Genomic DNA, 23,008 nt, shown 5'->3' with positions numbered 1-23,008 from the left:
AGGAAGAGAGATGCCTGCATACCCTGGAACCACGCTTGGGGCCAATTAGGAAATTCCAGGGAATCGAAAGGGAGGCAGCGACAGGCTCCAATTGGGCGCATTTTCTTGGTCTGAAGGTCTCCTCACTCCACGGGAGGCGTGTGGCCAGGGGCGGACAGGAGCTGAGTCCTTTGAGAGGAGCTCAGGGGTGGCCTCTCTCGTCTGGTTCAGGCAGGACTCAGCTGATCCGTGGCACGCCTGACACCTTGCTTCTTCCACCTTCAGCCTGTCCCCAGGAACCACGGAAGTCCTCCCTTGTTTGAGCTACTTGAGGAAAGAGGGCTCTGTTTTTCATTTCGTTTTCGTTTTCTCTGAAAGTATCCTGACGCTCCTCTCTCTAAAAGTGTGGGGATCGAATAAGCAGCTTCTAACTCTGCCCCTGTTTCTGTGTCTGAAGCACACAACAGGAAAGTTCATCTTGACCCTCCCTGGCCCCCTCCCCCCTGCACACTGTTCTTGGCCATTTACCATCAGTACCTCGGGAAGGGCTCACGATGCATGCTCATGGCTAGACCCCTGTCCAGCCTCTGTAGCAAGGCCGGGAGCTTCTCCCAGTGGAGAAGGCAGACCTCAGTGCTCTGGAGGCTCCACGGTATTTGCTAACTGAGAATCTCCATCAGTGAAAATGAAATCAGAGAGAGAGAGTGTTATGGTGAAGCTGAAACAAAGAAACAGCTGATGAGCAGCGTTTTTTGGTCATATTCCCTGGGCCCCTGGAGCCACCCAAGCACCCCTTTGGCTAGGGCCGCCGTCATGCGAGGGCTCAGGGTCTTCACCCTGACCTCACAGTGAGGGAGCAGCCTTCATATGGAGCGGGCCGTTTGAGTGGGGTTGGGTGGGCCGCGTCCCGGGCTCTTTGACAGCAGCCGGTGTTTCCTGTCGTCCAGGCAGGACTGAAAGGAACATTGAGCTGCACGTGCAGTATCCGCGAGGTCCCCAGTGGCCTGAGGGTCAGGGTCAGAGCGTTCTCGAGTCAGTCTGCCCGGTGTCTTCCTGGGCGGTCTCTCACCGGCCTGCGGTTAGTTGACCCCGGTAGGCTGAACCCCCTTTCATGGGGGGAAAGGTCATCCAGGAGAAAGCCTGAAGCATGTTGAGCCCGGGGAACACTAGTGACAAGTTATTAATGAAAGGGCCACTTCTGGGGAACCTAAGGATTTCTGCAGAGAGCTACGGCTCTCTTGGCTAGGATATTAAAACCTGTGAAAACTCCTGTGAGGGGATCAGTAAGAAAATTGCTGTTCGGAGAAGCCCAGGCTCTAGACCTCTTCTTTGCCCTTGTGTGAATTATTTAGCAGTCCCCAAACTACTTCACAGGGCTAGCAACAACTTCTCTTTCCAACGGGAAATCACGAAGTTGTAGAATTTCAGGTGCAGGAGAAGGTAAGCACATTTGAACTGTCATGCTGGGACGTCCCTGGGGGTTCAGTGGGGAAGATTCTGCGTCCAACGCAGGGACGAGAGTTTGATCCCTGGTCAGGGAAGTAAGATCCCACATGCTGCGTGGTGCCGCCAAACACACACACACACACACACACACACACACACACACGAAACTGTGATGTTCACTGTCTTGCCAAGGTCCTGCCTCCAGAGCAGCCACTCGTGACAGGGAGCCCACAGTGAGCTGTGGGCACTTCTGATTCCTAAAAGTTCTTATTCCCTAAAGTCAGGATCACCAGCTGTCCCAAGACAGAGACCTTTAACCTCTAGCGTCCTCCCCGAGGGAGCAAGGACACGTGTTTGCAAAGTTAGCTCCTGGGAAAGATGGTTAACTACAAGCATTGGCTTTCATAAAATAGAGTGCAGAACGTTGCCCAAGAAACCAGTTTCTTTCTGTGTGATTGTGAAGAAAATAACAGAATATGGTGTGAATAGCTTAAATAGGGCTTAAAAAATTTAAGGTTTTTGCTATGTGACACCACATTGGAGTGTATTTTGAGGGAATTGTCAATAATAGTAATAATAATAATAATAGTAATAACAATAATACTGGCATTATTACTATTATTATTATGCAGAGAGTGTTTACTTACTTTACCCTCAAGCAGTTAGCCTGTAGCAGATGTGTTTAAGGTAGGAAAATGTAATTTTTATTCACTCATTATTTAATTTGCTGTTTACTTTTTGATTGAAGTGCACAGTGGATCTACAATGCTGTGTTACTTTCAGGTGTCAGCAAAGAGGTTTAGTAATATGTGTGTTAATATATATTTACATAGTCACCAAACATTTACTAGGTACGAACTCAGCCCTAAAATAGCAGGGAAGAAAGACTTGAGTTTTTCCTTCTGTGAAGGATTCCAGGATCTGGTTGAAGAGAAGATGATTGAAATCATCCATTGTGACTCACTGAGACCAAGATTCCCGGGGTTCCACCAGGAACTGAAGAAACGTGCCTGGATTAGATCAGAAGGAATTTGCCAAGGTGACTGGGGCCGTCACAGCCGGAGTCAGCGAGCTGTCTTCATTGCATTCTCTGGAAACCCTAGTCCCTTGATGAGTTGGAGATCTGGCTCTTTGATTAGTCCAGACTCTTGATCAAATATTTCCCCCACTGCCTTGCAAGCCAGACAGTATCGTGAACACAGAGTGCTTAATAAATAAGGAGCGAGGAGGAGGAGAAAAAAGGGAGGAGAATGCCACCCCTCCTCGCATGTCAGTTCAGCCCCTGGAGACGGGACCCTCTGCTCTCTGCCAAGTGGCTACTCTCAGTACTTGACTTCACTTGAAATCTTGCCTAGACATTGATTCAAGTCCTTCCCATCTTCTTTGCTTACAATGTTTCTAGGCATCTTCTGTTTATCACTCCTTTGAAGGAGACATCTTTAATCATAAAAACCAAACCTCCCTTTTTCTCTCTTAACTGCTTTTCTTTCCCAGACACCCAGCTCGTGTGAAGCAAGCTTGCTCACCGTTGTCTTCTGGTTTCTGCTGAGTAACTGCCAGCCTCGCATTTCAGTGAGAATCAAGCAGCTTGCGCACTGGATAAAAATAAACTGTAGATCTCACTTAATTGCAAGCAATGCATCCTTCATTACCAGCTGGATAATAAACCAAATTCTCTGTTCCTCTCCTAAGGATATTGTGAGCTTAATGAGACCAAACACATGCTTTGACTTTCATGCATTTAAACTTGTTTTGGAGAAGTGACTGGCTTAAGTCCAGACTGAATGACCTTGAATGTACTTTACTTATTTAAAGAAATGGAGCTATGCATGTTGAGGAAGAATGAGAAGAAAATTACAAGATAAAGGTTGGATCTATTTTTACAACTTCCAGAGTTGTGTATTGAAAAAGAATTCCACTATGATTGGGGATTTATGTCTTTTGGGTACATGATATTTCTCCAGTTTGTCCTATTATGTAGCTCATCTTTTCACAGAAATCCCAGAGTGCCAACAGATCAAGAGGTTTAACATTTCAGATCCTTTCAGCATTCAGCAAATGCAATAAATATCAGAGGTGGCTTGGGTTGAATGTAAGAGCAGATGTTGTTTCCACAGGAAGCAGGAGAGAAACTTACACTCACAGACTGGCAGTGACGTTGAGGAAATGTACTTCTATACCTCTCTCCAAATGTGACTTGATATTTTAATAAATTTTGTATACCTTTGCTTCCCAGGAGGGCATTATTCCTGCCCAAGTTGCCACCTGAACAAGGGGTCATTTCCAAAGCTCTTCTGTTAGTTCGGTTAACAGAGACTTCTGAAATTTTTGTATGAGGGTTTGGAATTTACTAATATATTGACACCTCATCCTCTAAGACTAATTCTTGAGAAAACTCTTTGGCAATAATATGTGCTTCCTATTTAGATTTGAAGACAATGATTTTAGTGAAGAAAATCTCTGCCAGAAAGGACTTAAAATGTCCATCTCAAAATTCTGTTTTTTTCCTAGTGTGGGTTTATTTACTGTGGCAAATCACCTTCTGTGAAATGCAGGATTCATGTCATACTTGTACGGGCCAGGCTCCAGTTCCCTTGGAAAAAATTGAATTACACAGCTGGCCAGAACTGCCAGCACAAGCTCTGGCCTCGCTGAGGGCGAGCGTGACAGATGACGTTTTGCACACTGATCTTTCAGATGCCATCTCCTGGTAGATGCAGGCCCCCATCTCTGTGACGGGCAAAAAGGGATGTTTCAGAACTACCCTGGGAAGGCACTCTTGGCATATCCACTTACCCTGGCTAAAGGCTAAATTCAATCCAGTTCCACCCCATGCTCCAGATATGTGTGCTTCTGACATGGGGTGTCCTTAAACATAGAGAGAATGGGATATGAGAGACGCTAATAATGGACTCCTTTCTCCAAATATACTCCAGCCTCTGATAGGTTTAGATATTGTCCTCTTGGCTCTAACAGTCTAGTGGTCCTGGGCTTCCTCTTTTGAATAATAATAACTATAATAGGTAATAATGTACATTATTTATTTTAATGCTTCTATCAAATTATTATTGGGCATTGAATATTATTACACACTGTAACATGGGTTGGAGAAGGGAATGGCAACCCACTCCAATATTCTTGCCTGGGAAAATCCCATGGACAGAGAAACCTGGCAGGCTTTACATGCAGGGGCCACAAAGAGTCCAACAGAGCTTAGTGACTCACCCGTAACATGGGCAGATCTCAAGGGCACTACCCTAAGGCAAAGGAGCCAGAGACACGCCTGTACGTATTGCGCGGTTCCATTTATAGACAGTTCTGTAATAGAACAAGCAAATCAGGTTGCTTGGTGGGAGCGGTTGGTGGGGAGGGTTGATTAAAAAGGAGCATGAGGGAAATTTCTAGGTGGATGGCACGTTCTATCTTCGTATGCATTCATCTGCGATCACTGAACGATGTGTAATACTTAAGATCTGAGCCCTTCACTCTATGTGAATTACACCTAGGTTTAAAAATTACGGTTTCTGTCAGTATATACAGATGAGGAGGCTGAGCTTTAGGACAATCAAGTGAGCTCTCTGCTGTCGCGCAGCTGAAGGGGAGCGGTGCCTCCACCACGTGGTCCTAACTCTTATGTCCAGGTTTTTCTAAAACAGTTTCTAAGAGCTATAATATCCACATTACTCCGCTTTGAGGCCAAGGAGTTTTCAGATGCGTGTCTTTCTGGGAATATGCTGGATTTCTGAGAGCGCGTCACTGAGTACAAGAAAGAGCAAAGAGAGGGGCCCATGTCGCTGACCTGCTCATGTGTGACGGCTGAGGGCTGGAGAATCGGCTCTGGGCTCCAACTCTCACCCCGCAGCTGACTCTGCGCGTGACGTGGGAGCACGTCTGCGTGTGTCGGAGCTTCGTCTTCACGGGTAGAGTGGGTTGTCGTGAGGCATCACTGTACTCATTCACAGAGAGTGCGTAGGTGTCTATGAATCACCAATAAATGTATGCTATTATTAGTCCCCATTTTGGTTAAAGGACAAATAAATGCCCTTGTAACCACAGGTTTACTGTGTCATTATATTTATTATGGTGTGAAATTTTTGTTTCTACTGTGCCTGTCCAAGTAGATACATCATTAACTTATGCTAAAAAAATGCATAAGTAAAGCTAAGATTCAGTGGCTCCAGCGCTTCCCTCCTCGACAGCCTTGTTTTGGCAACAGGCATTGTCCAACAGTTTATTACTGTACATTTTTCATTCTCCATGTGGATAATGTCATGCATTTTTCTAAATTCTGGGAGAAAACTCATTCCAACTATAATTCACTTACAAATCTATGATCCCATAAACTCTAGGAATGATTCACTGAACTATGTATTAATGTTTGTAAATGAATGTAGAATTTGAAGGAACCATTTCTTGGAAGTAATTAGTATATTATATAGTTTAATGTACATGGGTTTTCTTAAAGCACAATATTCCTTTAAAAAAATGTTTGAGTGTTATTCACAGACTTAAAAAAAAAGGAGTCTTTTCTTTTTGAAACATGATAAACAGACTCTACAGGTTGGATGGCAACATTTGTTTTTCCACTTCTGATTCTATTATTATAGATAGCATATTAAACTGTAAATGTCTGATTGTTATTAATCAGAGCCCTCTTGAGCAGGCTCAGGTCACAATTCCTGCTTGACTTGTAGGCTTATATTTTAGATAAGCCTTATCTGTTGAACAAAAAAGAAAAAGGGGTAAAAATTTGGAGCCTGACAGTAAATAAAGCAGAAATGCTTTAAACTTTCTGGTTCAAGATGTCTGATAATATGCGCAGCTTCTGTTTCTCTGGCATGTTTGCATGGAGGGAAGCCTGGATACCTTGGACAACAGACCAAAATAATGGTCAGTCTATAATTCGCTGCCAGGATTTCCCACTTTGCAGCCCTTTAACTAGCATGGGGAAGCGGTAGGACCTTGCCTCAGAGGGGCTTGAGGCAATTTTGCCTCCCTGGTGGCTTAGACAATAAGGAATCTGCCTGTAATGCAGGAGACCCGGGGTTCACTCCCTGGGTCAGGAAGATCCCCTGGAGGAGGAAGTGGCAACCCGCCCCAGTGATCTTGCCTGGAGAATCCCGAGGACCGAGGAGCCTGGCGGGCTGCAGTCCGTGGGGTCACAAAGAGTCGGACACCGCTGACTGACTAAGCACAAGCCACAAGGGGTTTTGCTTTGGATTCTTCTCTCAGTACAGGAGACACGCCTTCCAGGGCAACCAGTGGTCTCTTTAGGGTGCTCTGCACATGTGCTCAACATGATCTAACTGAATATTTATAGTAAATATGTGTGTTAGCCTAATTTAAGGGTTGCAGATACTGAGGTTTAGGGAAGTCAGGAAATGTTCCGCGTAGCCATTTGTGGAGGAGTCAGGAGCATAAGCCAGACTGGCCTGACTCGAGGTCTGTGGTCTTTTAGCTAAGCTGTTATTGGGTCTTGAATAACCCAATCATCTTCCTGTTGCTGAGTTTGAGCTTTCCCTTCATAAAACTCACAGTCTCCTTTCTCTTCTTTCCTGCTCCCAGATTAGATCACGGAACGTAGATTGTGCAGAACAGGAAATGGTTTAAGTCATCTGTTCAGTTTGCCAGTCACTTCCCTTAAGTTTTGGCCGTTACCTTTTGCCCTTTGCTTGGCCCTGAGCTGTCTGCAAAGATGTGGATGACTTGGAGCAGAAGAAGGGATCACCGCGGCTGTCATCCCTGAAATGACTCTAGGGTGTTAGTTGCCCGCCAGCTCCCTCCGCCCCAGCGTCCTAGTCCTCTGTGTCTGTTTCTGGGAGTTTGCCTTGGTTGGAAAGAATAACGGGAGATACCGTTTCTGGGGCACCTTTTTAGTACCAGACTTTGTGTATATAGCATCTGGTTTAATACAACAGGCCCGTGTGATTAGCGTTACTTCATTTTTATGAGAGGAAATCTCAGCCTTAGAGAGTCTTAGCAATTTGCTCAAGCTCTCAGAGAGAATGAGAGAAGATTCTACATCAGATCTGGTTCCAAAAGGCAGCTTAGCACAGCATGGTGGGGAAGAAGGGCTTTGCAGTTGGATCCAGGCTTGAGGGGATCAGAGTCATGAAACACCATGATGATGAGGCTGTAAGGTCTTACAGTAATTTTTTTGACGTCTGTGTCCTGATCAGTAAACTGTGAAAAGCAGGAGTACCTATTTTACAGGGTTGTTGTGAGAATTAAAAGACATAAGCTATGTAAAATTCTGGACCTTTAGTTAGCATTCAGTAAGTGTTTAGCTCCTTCTTGAGGTAAAGCTCTCACCACTTCCCAAAGCTTCAGACTCAGAATTCTGCTGCCGTTTAGCCTGTTTATGGATGGTCTGTCTACATCTCAAGCCTTATATCTTCAAAACTTAAGTAGTTTACCCTCATGTCTCAAATATGCAGTTCTTAACATATATTCTGTTCTTTATAATGGCATCATTGTCCACCTAATTAACCAAGATATTTGATAGCTCTGATTTTATAGATAAGGAAGCTTACAAACATTAGAGGCTACATGATTTTTAATGACCACACAGAAAATTAGGGCCCCAACCAGAATGGAAACCCAGGTACCATGAGCTCTAAGTACTTCACATTATATCTTTTCTTTTCTTCCTCTCTTTCTTCACTTTCTCACTCACTCCCTGTTTTAAACCTCTCAATCCTCTACTTTAATTGCTTCTTGTCTTCTAACATTGCCTGGGGCCTCTGAATAGTGTATTCATAGTGGGTGTCAGTTTTTTGGTCCTGATTTTCAGGGAGATGCTTTCAGCATTTCCTCATTTATGATGTTTGATGTCGAGCGTTTTTCCCCCCTTTTGTTCTGTGTATGTGTGTGTTTTGCTTTTTGTTTTAGTAGATACTTTTGTCAAGTTAAGGAGGTTGCCTTCCAAATTTGGTTTAAAAGGCTTTCTTATCTCATCATAACTGCTTGCTGGCCTGTACATTCTCACTGAAATTCTCACTGAAGTCATCTCATGTTTTCTCCTTTTTTTCTGCTGACACACTGAAGGCCGTTTCCACATTTTCTGACACATGACTGATCCCGCGTTATTCAAATGACCCAAACTTGGCCGTGCTGTACTGTCTTCTAATATACTATTTGGCTTAATTTGCCAATATTTTGTTTATAATTTTTGCTATTAATTTATGAATGAAATGGCTTGGCAGTTTTCCTTTTTGAAATATTTCTTGTCTGATTTTGTTTTTTTAATCTTCATGAAATGAACTGGGGAGTCTCTTTCTCTGTCTGTTTCCTGAAATAATTTGTATGTTCTATTCTTTGTAAAGTTGACAGAATTCACTAATAAGCTCTGTTTTCTTTGTGGGAAGAATATTGACCAGAGCTTCCATTCCTTAGGAGTTATAGCAGCAGCCATGCTTCCTATTTGTACTTGGGTGAATTTTTGTAAGGTTCCCCCCACCAGAAATTTGTGCATTTCATCTAAGACTTCAAATTCATTATCATAAATCTGTCCAAAATTCTATTTTTTAGATCTTTTTAATCTCTGTTGTGACTAGTTGTTTTCCCTTCTAGGTGTAATACTGACGTTCTGTTACCTCCTTCTATTTAATCAAACATGTCAGGAGGCTCTTTATTTTTTTAGTCTTTCCTATGCCAGACATCCTGGGATGTAAAGTCAAGTGGGCCTTAGAAAGCATCACTATGAACAAAGCTAGTGGAGGTGATGGATTCCAGTTGAGCTTTTTCAAATCCTGAAAGAGGATGCTGTGACAGTGCTACACTCAATGTGCCAGGAAATTTGAAAACTCAGCAGTGGCCACAGGACTGGAAAACGTCAGTTTTCATTCCAATCCCAAAGAAAGGCAATGCGAAAGAATGCTCAAACTACTGCACAATTGCACTCATCTCACACGCTAGTAAAGTAATGCTCAAAATTCTCCAAGCCAGATGTGAACTGTGAACTTCCAGATGTTCAAGCTGGTTTTAGAAAAGGTAGAGGAACCAGAGATCAAATTGCCAACATCCACTGGATCATCGAAAAAGCAAGAGAGTTCCAGAAAAACATCTATTTCTGCTTTATTGACTAGGACAAAGCCTTTGAACTGTGTGGATCACAATAAACTGTGGAAAATTCTGAAAGAGATGGGAATATCAGAACACCTGACCTGCCTATTGAGAAACCTGTATGCAGGCCAGGAAGCAACAGTTAGAACTGGACATGGAACAACAGACTGGTTCCAAATAGGAAAAGGAGTCCGTCAAGGCTGTATATTGTCACCCCACTTATTTTACTTCTATGCAGAGTACATCATGAGAAATGCTGGGCTGGAAGAAACACAAGCTGGAATCAAGATTGCTGGGAGAAATATCAATAACCTCAGATATGCAGATGACACCACCCTTATGGCAGAAAGTGAAGAGGAACTAAAAAGCCTCTTGATGAAAGTGAAAGAGGAGAGTGAAAAAGTTGGCTTAAAGCTCAACATTCAGAAAACGAAGATCATGGCATCCGGTCCCATCACTTCATGGGAAATAGATGGGAAACAATGGAAACAATGTCAGACTTTATTTTGGGGGGTTCCAAAACACTGCAGATGGTGACTGCAGCAATGAAATTAAAAGACGCTTACTCCTTGGAAGAAAAGTTATGACCAACCTAGATAGCATATTGAAAAGCAGAGACATTACTTTGCCAACAAAGGTCCTGCTAGTCCAGGCTATGGTTTTTCCTGTGGTCATGTATGGATATGAGAGTTGGACTGTGAAGAAGGCTGAGCACCAAAGAATTGATGCGTTTGAACTGTGGTGTTGGAGAAGACTCTTGAGAGTCCCTTGGACTGCAAGGAGATCCAACCAGTCCATTCTGAAGGAGATCAGCCCTGGGATTTCTTTGGAAGGAATGATGCTAAAACTGAAACTCCAATATTTTGGCCACCTCATGCGAAGAGTTGACTCATTGGAAAAGACTCTGATGCTGGGAGGGATTGGGGGCAGGAGGAGAAGGGGACGACAGAGGATGAGATGGCTGGATGGCATCACTGACTCGATGGACATGAGTTTGAGTGAACTCCAGGAGTTGGTGATGGACAGGGAGGCCTGGCATGCTGTGACTCATGGGGTCGCAAAGAGTCAGACACGACTGACCAACTGAACTGAACTGATACCACCTTTAGATTTTTCCCTTATCATGTAGAATCTTTTGATAATTTGAATTCCGATATAATCATGCCGAATATGCTTATTAATTTGGCTCCTTGCAATACCTGTACAGTTTTGCAGCACCAATTGCAACTCAGTTATTAAGTCGCAATCATCCAGGCAATGCCTCCATGTCACTTGGACTATTTGTGTTACTGAAGCTGAGGGTATTAGATTTATTAGATTAGATATTAGATTTAGAACATGAGAGAACAGATTCCAGGTCTGCTTCTTACTTGAGGTGATATATTTAAGCCCTCTGAACTGCAATTTGCCCACCTTTTTGTTGCTAAAGTTTCCCATAAGTCTGTTTATTATAAAAAGTTGTATCTATTTGTGGATGCTCACCATCACTCCTTCCTGAAAAGTGAAAGTCACTCAGTTGTGTCCAGCTCTTTGTGACCCCACAGACTATACAGTCCATGGAATTCTCCAGGCCAGAATACTGGAGTGGGTAGCCTTTCCCTTCTGCAGGGGATCTTCCCAACCCAGGGATCAAACCCAGGTCTCCCACATTGCAGGCAGATTCTTTACCAGCTGAACCACAAGGGAAACCCAAGAATACTGGAGTGGGTAGCCTACCCCTTCTCCAAGGGATCTTCCCAACCTAGGAATTGAACCAGGTCTCCTGCACTGCAGGTGGATTCTTTACCAACTGAGCTATGAGGGAAGCCCATTTTAAACATATCAAGCAACAAAGCAAGCCCTTCTATCTTGACTGCTCAGAATCAAGGGGAGCTTCTAGAGGCTTCTAGGAGAGCTTGTGAGGAGAGACTCCTGGATCTGGCAGTCAGATCCAAGAAGCTTGCTTATGCCTCTCCTCTGACACGCTGATCAGTTCCTGTAGTTCTTGGTGATTCCTCTCCCAAAAGACCCGTAAGCAGAGGCAAGCTACGTTTGGCTTGCAGAAGAAAATCCAGTGCAGCAAATGTGGCCAAGAGGCATTAATTCTGCTGAACAGAATGTGTTTGTGTACATGCATGTGTACATGGGAGGCTTCCCAGGTGGCTCAGTGTTTGAGAAGTCCCCTGCCAATGCAGGAGACACAGGAGACACGGGTTCGATCCCTGGGTTGGGAAGATCCCCTGGAGAAGGAAACGGCAATCCACTCCGGTATTCTTGCCTGGAGAATCCCGTGGATAGAGGAGCCTGGTGGGCTACAGTCCATGAGGGCCCTAAGAGTCAGACGCAGCTGAGCAGACATACATGCACATGTGTGCTTGGGAGCGGGTGGGGTTTGGTGGGAAAGTCAAGCTCTTACCCCCTGGGCCATGGGCATCCCAGGATAATAGATGCACAGCCGGCTTCTTACAGGGCTTAGAGGTCACGCGTCATTCGGCGGGGCTGACGAAACGTGTAGTGAGATGATGCACAGAGTGTTGTGAACGGCGGGCACTTTGAAAACGGCAGGATTTTGTGACACTGTCCAGCCTGATGGACACTGATGCCCCACACCCGTCTCCTTTGCTCCAGATGCTTCTGTAGTTTAGGTCTGCAGCACATCCAGGCGAGGGTGAAAAAGAAATTCAGACCTGGCCTGAGTCTGCCCTTGGTCATGATATTTTGTTTACTTAACGTGTTTCCTTTGGAAAAGCTTGATGACTCTGGGCTTCTGCCACTGAAAAGTAACTGCGAGGTTACCAAGCCCCAAGTCTGACTTGCAGGATGTTGTTACCAAGCTACACCTGGAATAATAGGAGTTTGTTTTCCAGAGATACCTGTCAGGAGGAAGTGAGCGCAGCCCTTCCTGCCTCTTGACGCAAAGTCCTGTTCACACATGGTCTTCTGTCTGGAAAAGACTGAAAACAACATTAGGGCCTGAGCATTCACACGTCCTTGCTGCCCATTACTCACTTCCTGTCTTCAGATGTTAGGGTATAGCTGTTAAAACAGTTACCGTATTTTCCCAAGGAAGAAAAACTATGATTATCGGTGATGGTGAGGAGCCGACTAGCGAACTGTTGGAGGACCAGGTCTGTAGACATCATTAGTCCATATTCTCTCACGTACTTATTAATAGCTAATGAATGCACTTTAGTCCAGTTGTGAGTCTGTATTGAATTGTATGTTGTAGCGATCCCCAGATTTAATTGATGTGCAGTAAATGAATGAATGAAATGATACTTTATGGACTAAGTACTGATGATTTTGATGGTTCCTAGGAGAAGGCAATGGCACCCCACTCCAGTACTCTTGCCTGGAAAATCCCAAGGATGGAGGAGCCTGGTGGGCTGCAGTCCATGGGGTTGCAAAGAGTCGGACACGACTGAGCGACTTCTCTCACTTTTCACTTTCCTGCACTGGAGTAGGAAATGCCAACCCACTCCAGTGTTCTTGCCTAGAGAATCCCAGGGATGCGGAGCCTGGTGGCTGCCATCTCTGGGGTCGCACAGGGTCGGACACGACTGAAGCGACTTAGCAGCAGCAGCTGAGTTAAAAAGTAGATAGGTGTTCTTGCAATACATGTCCTCATTTAAATTTCATAATAATAATAGCAACAACATAGCAGTAACAGTTATATGTGATTGACAAGTATGTGCCAGACACTGTTCCAACGGCTTTGCATACATTTAAAAAAATTATTTAATCCTCATGACAATTCTGTGAGATAGGTCTTGTTATAATCAGGTGAGGAGGTGAGGTTCAGAGAGATTACATACCTGTTCAAAGAAGCCCAGCTTGTAAAGTAGAAAGAAAAGGGAAGATAGATTTAAGATTTGAACTGAGATCCTCTGACTCTGGGGCTTCCCTAGTAGCTTAGTTGGTAAAGAATCTGCCTGCATTGCAGGAGACCCAGGTTCGATCCCTAGGTCTGGAAGATTCCCTTGAGGAGGGCATGGCAACCCATTCCAGCATTCTTGCCTGGAGAATCCCACGGACAAAGGACCTGGCTGGCTCCAGCCCATGGGATCGCAAACAGTCGGAGACGACTGCGACTAACTTTCCTTTCCTCTGGCTCTGGAGCCCTTATTAAACTGGTGCATTTCATTGCCTCTCTGAAGAAGGCACGTGTCCCTCATTTTACAAAGGGGGCTCCTAAGAGTTAGAGAGCCCCTGTCACCCGATGTGGCCACTATGCAGCTAACAAGCATCTAGTCATCAGGAAGTGGGCAGCATGGTCTTACGTGGGGTGCAGCCATGGCCCGCCCTCACTGTATCAGAGTCATTCGATTCTGCATCTCCACGAACTGCATTCCAGAAGGAACCCAGAACCTGACGGTTGGAAGGGATTTTAGAAGCAGCTGTTCCTCTGCAGAGTAAAAGAATCTTTGCTGCCACGTGGGAGATAGCTCATCCAGTTTCTGCTCGAATGTCACTCACAATAAGGAACTCACGACTTCACAGCGTTTTCTCACGTTGAACCCAAATATAATCTCATCATTTGTGCTGACTGATTGCGACTCCACCCTGCAGAGATACACGTAGTGAGTTTGGTACAACTCTCAGTTATTTAGGCGCCATAAATATTCACTTTTGGGTTAACTTCTTTTTAAGTTTTTTTATTTATCTACTTGGCAGCTCTGGGTCTTTGCAGCGTGTCGAATCTCATTCTCTGAGCAGGGCTGGAACCCAGGCCCCCTGCTTTGGGAGCACAGAGTCTTAGCCCCTGGACACCAGGGAAGCCCCTTGGTTGATTTCTGATGATGGTGACTGGCCATTATGGTGTTCCCTATGCCAAATTCTGTAGCGGTCTTTACTTATATTAACTCATTTAATCCTCAGGACAATCCTATGAGATAGGTGAAAAGTAACACATTAGGAAACTGCCCTTTGCTCAAGAGCTAGCGGATAGAAAAGACGGGAATTGGGCTCCTCAGACTCCGGACTTTTTGTCTTCACTGCTGTGTTCTAATGTCTCTCATTTAACCCGAGTTTTCTTTATGTCCTGAACCTTTAGCACCCCGATTCCCCGGTGTGCGAGCGTGCGTGCTTAGTCGCTCAGTCGTGTCTGACTCTTTCCAACCTCGTGGACTGTAGCCCGCCAGGCTCCTCTGTCTATGGGATTTTTCCAGGCATGAATACTGGAGTGGGTTGCCATTTCTTCTCCAGGGCATCTTCCCAACCCAAGGATCAAACTCTCATCTCCTATGTCTCCTGCATTGGCAGGCGGATTCTTTACCCGCGGAGGCAGCGTGGAAGCCCCTCAGCCGCCGTAGGATTTTGTAAAACGTCAGAAGGCGCATCCGCCTAAGGCAAAGGGTTTTGCGCACAGAGTCACGGGGCTGTCTGTCAGTGATGACACAGAGAGCAGGATGAGGACTGTTCTCCTAAAAACCAAACAAGAATGCCGGAAGAGGCAGTTTCCCAAGGAATCACAGGGTATTTGAAGGACAGGAACCGTACTTCCCAGTCCTCGCAGGTGAGGAGGAGACCCGGGAGGTGAAATGACTTGCCCAGGGCTGGAGAGCTGGTGAGCACAGGGTCGGAACTGCAACCCGGTCCCGACGCCCAGGACCAATTCTCTTTCCAGCTTACCACTTGGCCTCCTGAGAGGTTAGCTGTAGTTCCTGAGAAGTCTGATTTACCTCTTTCATCATTTTTTGGTCCCCTTGGAAATATTGATGAGCTCCCGCTGCATCTTCCCTAAGATGACCCAAGGAATGGCCTTAAGAGAAGCCTCACGTGTGTTGCGTTTTTGTCAGCAAACCCCACTGTCACCAACCTGTCCCCCATTTGCAAATTGCCCTGGTGGTCTGAAAACTGAGGTTTCTTGCCTCCAGCTGATCCCTTTCCCCCTTAATCACATTGGAAAATGTACATTTCATGTTCCCATCCCTTAGAGTCATGAAATATTTCTTTTCCTTCCTGTAACCTGGAAATCCCTTTTTTGTTGTTTTGTTGTTATTTTTAAGAGGAAAACTTGCTCGTAACAGAGGGACTTGCTGATTCTTCAGAAACCAGCCTGGTAGGCGAGTTGCTTGGATCTGCCTGAAGCATTTCCTCGTTAGTAGCCCCTGTCTGTGTTTCCTTTCAAATGTCAGCTGGCCTCCTCAACAAAGATTTAATTGTGGCAACTCGGGGCCTTTGCAAACATGGGCTTTACTGTTTTTTTTAAATCTTCACATCTGTCCACCTTGCAGATGAAAAACTGGAAACATACTGAAAGCGACTTGGTGCATTATTGGTTTGGGGACCACTTCTTACTTCTCTTCTCCCCCTCTTCTGTGAGAGAAGACTGAAATTTTAATTGCTCAACCACGTTTTTTACTTCATGATGCCCAGGAAGGCATGGTTTATTAATTAGTCCCGAGTAGGAGGCGCCTAGCCCGGCCTGGCTGCTTCTTGGATCAGTTTCAACAGTTCTTTGCCCGAAATTACTGTCTGTGAGCACAGGGAGGTATAATTATGAAGACACTAGCTGCTCAGTTCTGCCGGGTTAAACCCTCCATTACAAATACATATTACGGTGCCTTCAAAGGCACTTACTGAAGTGCTGCAGTTTAACAGGTCAGGCTTACAAAATCTCTTGTGTTACCGGCAGCAGCCTCTTAATTGGATGTTTTCTCCCAGTACAGAAAAATGTTGGCTTAAATACACAGACATACACACACACGCTCACACACTCACACTCACCCAATTAATTTTTTTTTAAGTGTGAGAAACAGTGTCACTTCGTGGTTAAAAGGAAGGGCTCTGGAGCCAGGCTGCCTGGGTTTGACTCGTGTGTCTGCCACTCCCTGCCTTCTAACCTGGGCGTGTGATTTGCTCTCTCGCTCTCTTGCAGACTCTTTGGTTAAATGGGAATGCTTGCAATGTCTGTATCCCAGGATTGCTGTGAGGTTCAAGTAAGTACACAGCAAACACTTAGAGGGTTCAAGGAACCTCGTCGTCCTGTCCTTCACTGATTGCTCCAGTACGTTTACTCGTGTTCATGTTGTATGTGAAGTTGCTCAGTCGTGTCCGACTCTTCGCGACCGCGTGGACTGCAGCCCACCAGGCTCCTCCGTCCATGGGATTCTCCAGGCACGAGTGCTGGAGCGGGGTGCCACTGCCTCTCCAGATGTCCGCATAAAGAGACGTAGCGCTCCCCAGGGGCCGCTAGTGGCACAGAACCGCCTGCCGGCGCCGGAAACCCGAGAGACGCACGTTCGATCCCCGGCTCAGGAGGATCCTCCGGAGGAGGCAGGGCACCCCACTTCAGTGTTCCTGCCTGGAGAATCCCATGGACAGAGGAGCCTGGGCCGCAGTCCACGGGGCTGCAGGGAGCCGGACATGACTGAAGCGACTTGGCACATGTCTTGTAAAGTCTAGTTGCATTAAGCTGGCGTGGTCAGGGCTGTCTCCCTGCGGCAAAAGCTAAGTATTGTCCCCTTGTTTTATTCCACAGTAGTAGCTTCCCTTCTCACTAACTTTCAGCTGGGTTGGCATAGAGCTGTCCAGAGTTAAGAGTAAATTTCTATCTAGAAGTGACCATGTGACTAAATGCTGGCTGATGGGTTGTAAGCAGATACTGTGTCGGCTTCTTAAAACTGACCCTGAAGGAAGAAGGGTAGTGTGTCTTTTACTTTTTCCTTCTTCCTACTAATGGGAATTTGGTCATGATGGCTGGAACCCAAGCAGCGCTGTTGGGTCATTAGATGGCAGGTTGATGATGTACAGCAGGAAGCCTGAGGACCTGAAAACTTCAAGGAGCTGAGAGTTGCCCTGGCAACCCTTTTGTTTCACCCTAGACTTTCGGTAAAAGAAAAACAAATCTCTGAATTATTTAATACACTTATTACTGTCAAATCTCGTCTTAGTACATGTACGCCGATGCTCACTGCAGCTCTGTTTACAATAGCCAGGAGGCAGCCTAGACGCCCGCTGACAGACGAATGGATGAGAAGCTGTGGTGCACACACACGGTGGGATATCACTCAGCCATAGAAAAGGACTGCACCTCAGTCAGTCCTGCTGAGGTGGATGAACCTAGAGCCTATTATACTGAGTGAAGAAAGTCAGAAAGAGAAAAGCAAATACTGTATACTAATGTGTATGTGTGGAATCTACAAGGATAGTACTGATGAGCCAGTTTGCAGCAATGGAGATGCGGACATTGAGAACAGACTCTCGGACACGGCTTGGGGGAGGAAGGAGAGGGCGGGACATGTGGAGAAAGTAACATGGAAACTTACATCACCGTAGGTAAAATAAAATAGACCGCCAACGGGAATTTGCTGTATGACTCGGGAACTCACACGGGCTCGGTAACAACCTCGAGGGGTGGGATGGGGAGGGGGTGGGAGGGAGGTTCAAGTGGGAGGGGACACGGGTAAGCCTACGGCTGACTCATGCTGATGTTTGATAGAAACCAATGCAATACTGTAAAGCAGTTATCCTTTTCATTAAAAATAAATAAATTAAGAAAAAACCTAGTCTTAGGTAACCCTTTACCCTCCTTGAATTAGACCACACTGCTTGATAAATCTTTGCTTCTAGACTAAGCTTTGCTATCCTTCCCCATCCTCTACTCATGATGGACCAAACCACACATTTCTGTACTGACTCACACCTTCTATGAATATTCCGTGTCCACGGTGTCTCTGGAGGGAAGCCCTGATGGTCGTGTAGCTGGTAGGTCAGCATCTAGCATCTTCCCCCTCTGCTATGCGCAGTCTCTCTTTCCTGGTGCATCCTTGCTTGCTGAGTCGCTTCAGTCGTGTCCAACCCTGCAACCCTCTGGACCGTAGCTTGCCAGGCTCCTCTGACCATGGGATTCTTCAGGCAAGAGTACTGCAACGGGCTGCCGTGCCCTCCTCCAGGGGATCTTCCCGCCGCAGGGATCGAACCTGTGTCTCTTGGGTCTCCTGCGTTGGCAGATCGGCTCTTCACCACCGGCGGCACCCAGCAGCCCCTCTCCTCTGGAGTTCGCTCTGAATCTGACCTTCAGTTCTGCCATTCTCTTGCCCCTAGATCACCAGGGCTGTAGCTATTGCCTACTGAATAAAGAGTAACTAACCCTGTTAGACCCTCGTTTTGAAAACTTCATCTTGGTGGGCTAGCCAGATTTCATGAAAGAATATGATCTCTGGGAAATCAAACCCCAGCTTCACCAGCCACCAACCCCTTAAGTTAAATTTCTGAGCATTGGTGTGTGCTAATGTGTAAAATAATACATTCGTCTTGCCAAGAATAACCTATGTAAAGCTCCTAGTGGCCCCGGAATTAGAATAGCCGTATGTTTCTTTCCAACAGGCTCTGAAAGTGTTAGCACTGTAGTGTCTTCCTCTTTTAAAATGTTTCCTTTTACTGTTTCTGGACACAGAGATACTTGACGGCTCAGATGGTAAAGAATCCGCCTGCGATGCGAGAGACCTGGGTTCGATCCCTGGGTCGGGAAAATCCCCTGGAGAAGGGCACGGCAACCCACTCCAGTACTCTTACCTGGAGAATTCCCATGGACAGAGGAGCCTGGTGGGCTACAGTCCATGGGGTCACAAAGAGTTGCACATGACTGAGCATGCACGCATGCATATGGACACTTGATAAATGAAAGATCCCTTATCCATTTCTTCTCCAGACCTGGTTTTTTTTGTATATAAAGTGAGGCTCTAAATGGTCATTTTCAAGCTTACATGCAGGAAGCTATGGAGGCCTCTGATTCCAGACTTGGCACTAAGTGTATAATGGATGTTCCTTCTTTATCCCCCTTCCAGACTGAGGTCTGATTTTCCTTTCCTATGGAGTTGTGATAAAAATTGTAAATCAGAGTACATTATGTAAAAGGGTTTCCCTGGTGGGTGACTCAAGAGACTCAGGTTCAGTCCTTGGGTTGTGAAGATCCCCTGGGGGAGGATATGGCACCCCACTCCAGTGTTCTTGTCTGGAGAATCCCATGGACAGAGGAGCCTGGCGGGCTACAGTCCCCGGGGTCACACAGATGGACGCAACTGAAGCGACTGAGCATGCAGCATGCACATTATATGAGACGACTTTTATTCTTACCCCTACTGAGCTACCCTTTAAAGTCAAGTTCAAATGCCACCTACTCCAAGAAGCATCCCTGGATTGTCGCATCTGCAACACTCACCCCTCCTCCAGCCAGAAGGATAATAACGCAATCAATGGAGAATTGTCAAACGACCTTGGGTGTGGTACTTGAGTTTCCCACTATCAATAAGTATAATTCAACAATATACAAAGCTAAGCAGAGTTCTAGCTTCTACAAAAACATACTCGGAGATAAAAAAAAAATTCAGCAACATCAGAAGAGGTCTATTTATTCCAGTTTTTAGACAGCTTAAACCTGTCCCACTGAATTTTCTGCCTTTGTTCATAGTCATGTCTGTGCTCCTTTTTAAATGGTTTTCCTTAAAATGCACTGTTCGTGAATAATCTTTCTATCTGCAACCTGTGCTAACAGGTTTGCAGCAACCAGGGAGCTGTTTTCTCCCAATTGCATTTATATTCAGTGAAAATCTTGAAATATTTTCAAATATATATTGGTGCTAAATGACATCTCCTCTGTCTTAAATTAATAATGGCTGGTTTTAATATCTACGATTGGATCTCCCAATATAAACCCATATTGCATGCATCTGGGCATGTTTGGTCTGCTTATTGAATTGTTGTGACCCTAACCTGCCACTCAGACTCCTAGGTGCATTTTTCTGATGAGTTCTTCCAGTGCCCTTTCTTCTTGTTACAGCGCATTCTGCTTCATGCCACCGCTTATGGACTTGTTCATGCCGCAGTGTTCGGTGGGGTTAGGTTTATGCCGCAGTGTTCGGTGGGGTTAGGTTTATGCCACAGTGTTCGGTGGGGTTAGGTTTATGCCTTCGCTTATGTACTTGTTTTATGCCGCAGTGTTTGGTGGGGTTAGGTTTATGCCGCAGTGTTAGGCTCCGGAGAAGCAGATCCTCTGTCTGGGGGATGGAGCAGTGGGCCGGTAGTCTCTCGGGCTCGATGACTTCTGATATCCAAGAACAGTGTTCCAGAGCAGGAGAGCAGCTCAGAGTGTTCTCAGCAACACATGGCAGCTAGGATACAGGTCCTGCAGAAAAGGGTCTGCTGGCCCACGACAGCATCCACTATAGCGGCCTGAGACTTTGTTGCTCTTCAGCATGGAAACCGCGTTCTGTTTGTCCCTGCAGTCTCCAGCAGCCTGACTCCGTGTGTCCTAGAGGGAAGCCACTAGTTTGTGCAACTGAATTGCCCAAGATCTGGAGGAACTGCCCCTTGGGTTTGCCACCCATTTTAATCCACTGCCATTTGTAACAGCAGATGCCATTAAGGGCCCCGAGCAGCAGAGAGCCAGGCTGTGTGAACTGTAGGAAACGGACGTGGAGCTTACGTTGCGCGTTCCAGGATCCAGGTGCCTTGTCAGTGTGAATGCTCTCTAAGAACCAAGTGCTTAAGTTCAGAATCAGCAAATAACACCTTAATGTGTGCTTAGTCCTCGGTCGGGTCCCACTCTTTGCGACCCTTTGGATTGTAGCCCGCCAGGCTCCTCTGTCCATGAAATCTTCCAGGCAAGAATACGAGTGGGTTGCCATTTCCTTCTTCAGGGGATCTTCCTGGTCCAGAGATGGAACCCAGGTCTCCTACATTGCAGGCAGATTCTTTATCATCTGAGCCACCAGGAAAGCCCCAACTAACACCTTAAGATCAAGTAAACATATCAGAGAGCAGAATTTCAGTCTGCTCCACTCAGCTCTTGAATGATTGTTTCTTTAAATTTTAAAACACAATGTATAACACAATGGCTAAACATGAGAAATTATATAAAAGAGCAATAAATGAATAATAAAGGTCTATTTCTCCATCATCTTGAGTTTCATATCCACTCCCAGAGCTAACTACCATTAACATTTTCTTGGACTTCTGTCCATGAACTGTAGTAGCTACACAGGCATATATATCTATGATTGTAACCACAATCACAAGTAACCACAGTATATGCGCTGTTCTCTAGTGCTTTTTAAAAATAGATAGTAGATCTTACAGGCCTCTCTACATCAAGACATCTGCATCTATCCATTTTTAAATGAACGTAAAGGTGCCTTACGATTTCTTTAATCCGTTCTCTTTTATTGAACCTTTAGGTTGTTCCTAGTTTTCAGCTCTTACAAGTAATATTTTTGCCATCATAGATGTCTACCGTTACATAGATGTTTTTCTGTGTATTTCTTTACATACATGTTCTCAGCACTGTTTTTTGAAAAGATTGTCCTTGCTTCTGAACAGAATGGTAATGTGGACGGTCAATGTGGGTACCAGATACCCTACATCTATACTGAATAATTGCGTTTCTTTTGACTAAGATATGCTTTCGCAGTCTCTGTTCGTTTCCCAGCCTCTTCCCCAGAATGCACCTTATAATCAGAAAAGATAGACGTTGTCATAATCGGAAAACCTGAGAGTCATTCTGAAGTTCAGGCCATCTTAATGGCAGACTGTAAAAACCACGCTGGCACCTAAGGAACAGACAACTATTATCCGGGGAATGTAAGAGGGTCCTGTGCTGCTGGTCCAGCGCGCTCTCGGAAAGCCGCAGCCCGCCGGGACCCTCAGCGCTGACCGAGGCTCTCTGTCCCCTCTCTGCTTGCAGTGAAGTACATGCGCGAGGCCACCCCCTACGTGACCAAGGGCTCGCCGGTGTCCGAGATCGGCTGGGAGACCCCGCCGCCCGAGTCCCCGCGGCTCGGGGCCGGCGCCCCGGACCCGCTGGCGTCGCAGCCGCCGTCCTTCCACCGAGACCGGAAGAGCATCCCGCTCAGGATGTGCTTCGTGACCCGCAGCCTGGCGCTGGCCGACCCCGAGAGCAGGTACGAGTGGGCAGGCCCCTCCGAGCTGCGGTCCTCGGGCGCAGCTCCGCGAGCAGCCTGTGTGTCAAGCGCGCCCCCCTCCTCTCTTCTTCCCTCCTCCTCTCTCCTTCTTCCTTTATCCTCATGAGGAATCTATGTGTTAAGCTCTCCTTCCGGAAAATGTTGAATCCATGGAGTCAGGATCTTTTGTCTCCTCGCGGGTCTGCCTCTGCCGGAAGCTGGGCCAGTTTCTCAAGCGCTGAGCCTCAGTTTTGGCTTCTGTAAAATGGAGATAATTGAAATCCATACTTCCCTGAGTTATGAAGACTGAATGAGGAAATCCACGTGAAGTAGCTAGCCCAGAGCAGCCATCCATGAACACAGGCCGTGATACTGTGTACTACTGATGTCGGGTGGCAATAAGCATGGGCTTCCCCAGTGCTCAGTGGTAAAGAATCTGCCTGCCGTGCAGGAGCTGCGGGACTGTTCAGTCCCTGGGTGAGGAAGACCCGCTGAAGGAGGGAATGGCAGCCCATGCCAGTATTCTTGCCTGGAGAACTCCATGGACATGTAGCTTGGTGGGCTACAGGCTGTGGGGTTGCAGAGAGTCAGACACGACAGAAGGGAGTGAGCACCCGTGCACAGGGATAAGCGTATCA

At 46.1% G+C, this 23,008-nt stretch overlaps 1 protein-coding gene across 2 annotated transcripts in view; it reads left to right on the top strand.

Moving 5' to 3' along the window:
* Positions 1-23,008, top strand: part of SNTB1 (syntrophin beta 1) — a 245,040-nt gene that overhangs the window by 83,389 nt on the left and 138,643 nt on the right. For both annotated transcript variants that reach the window (XM_027973276.2, XM_042254553.1), the window contains exon 2: positions 22,154-22,370. In XM_027973276.2, coding sequence (XP_027829077.2) covers positions 22,154-22,370 — 217 coding nt within the window. The remainder of the gene's footprint in view (positions 1-22,153; positions 22,371-23,008) is intronic.

This window comes from Ovis aries, chromosome 9 (assembly GCF_016772045.2).
Source record: "Ovis aries strain OAR_USU_Benz2616 breed Rambouillet chromosome 9, ARS-UI_Ramb_v3.0, whole genome shotgun sequence".
NCBI classification, from domain to species: domain Eukaryota; kingdom Metazoa; phylum Chordata; class Mammalia; order Artiodactyla; family Bovidae; genus Ovis; species Ovis aries.
Note: the sequence above shows the minus strand (reverse complement) of the source record. Positions and strands in the feature narration are given on the sequence as shown.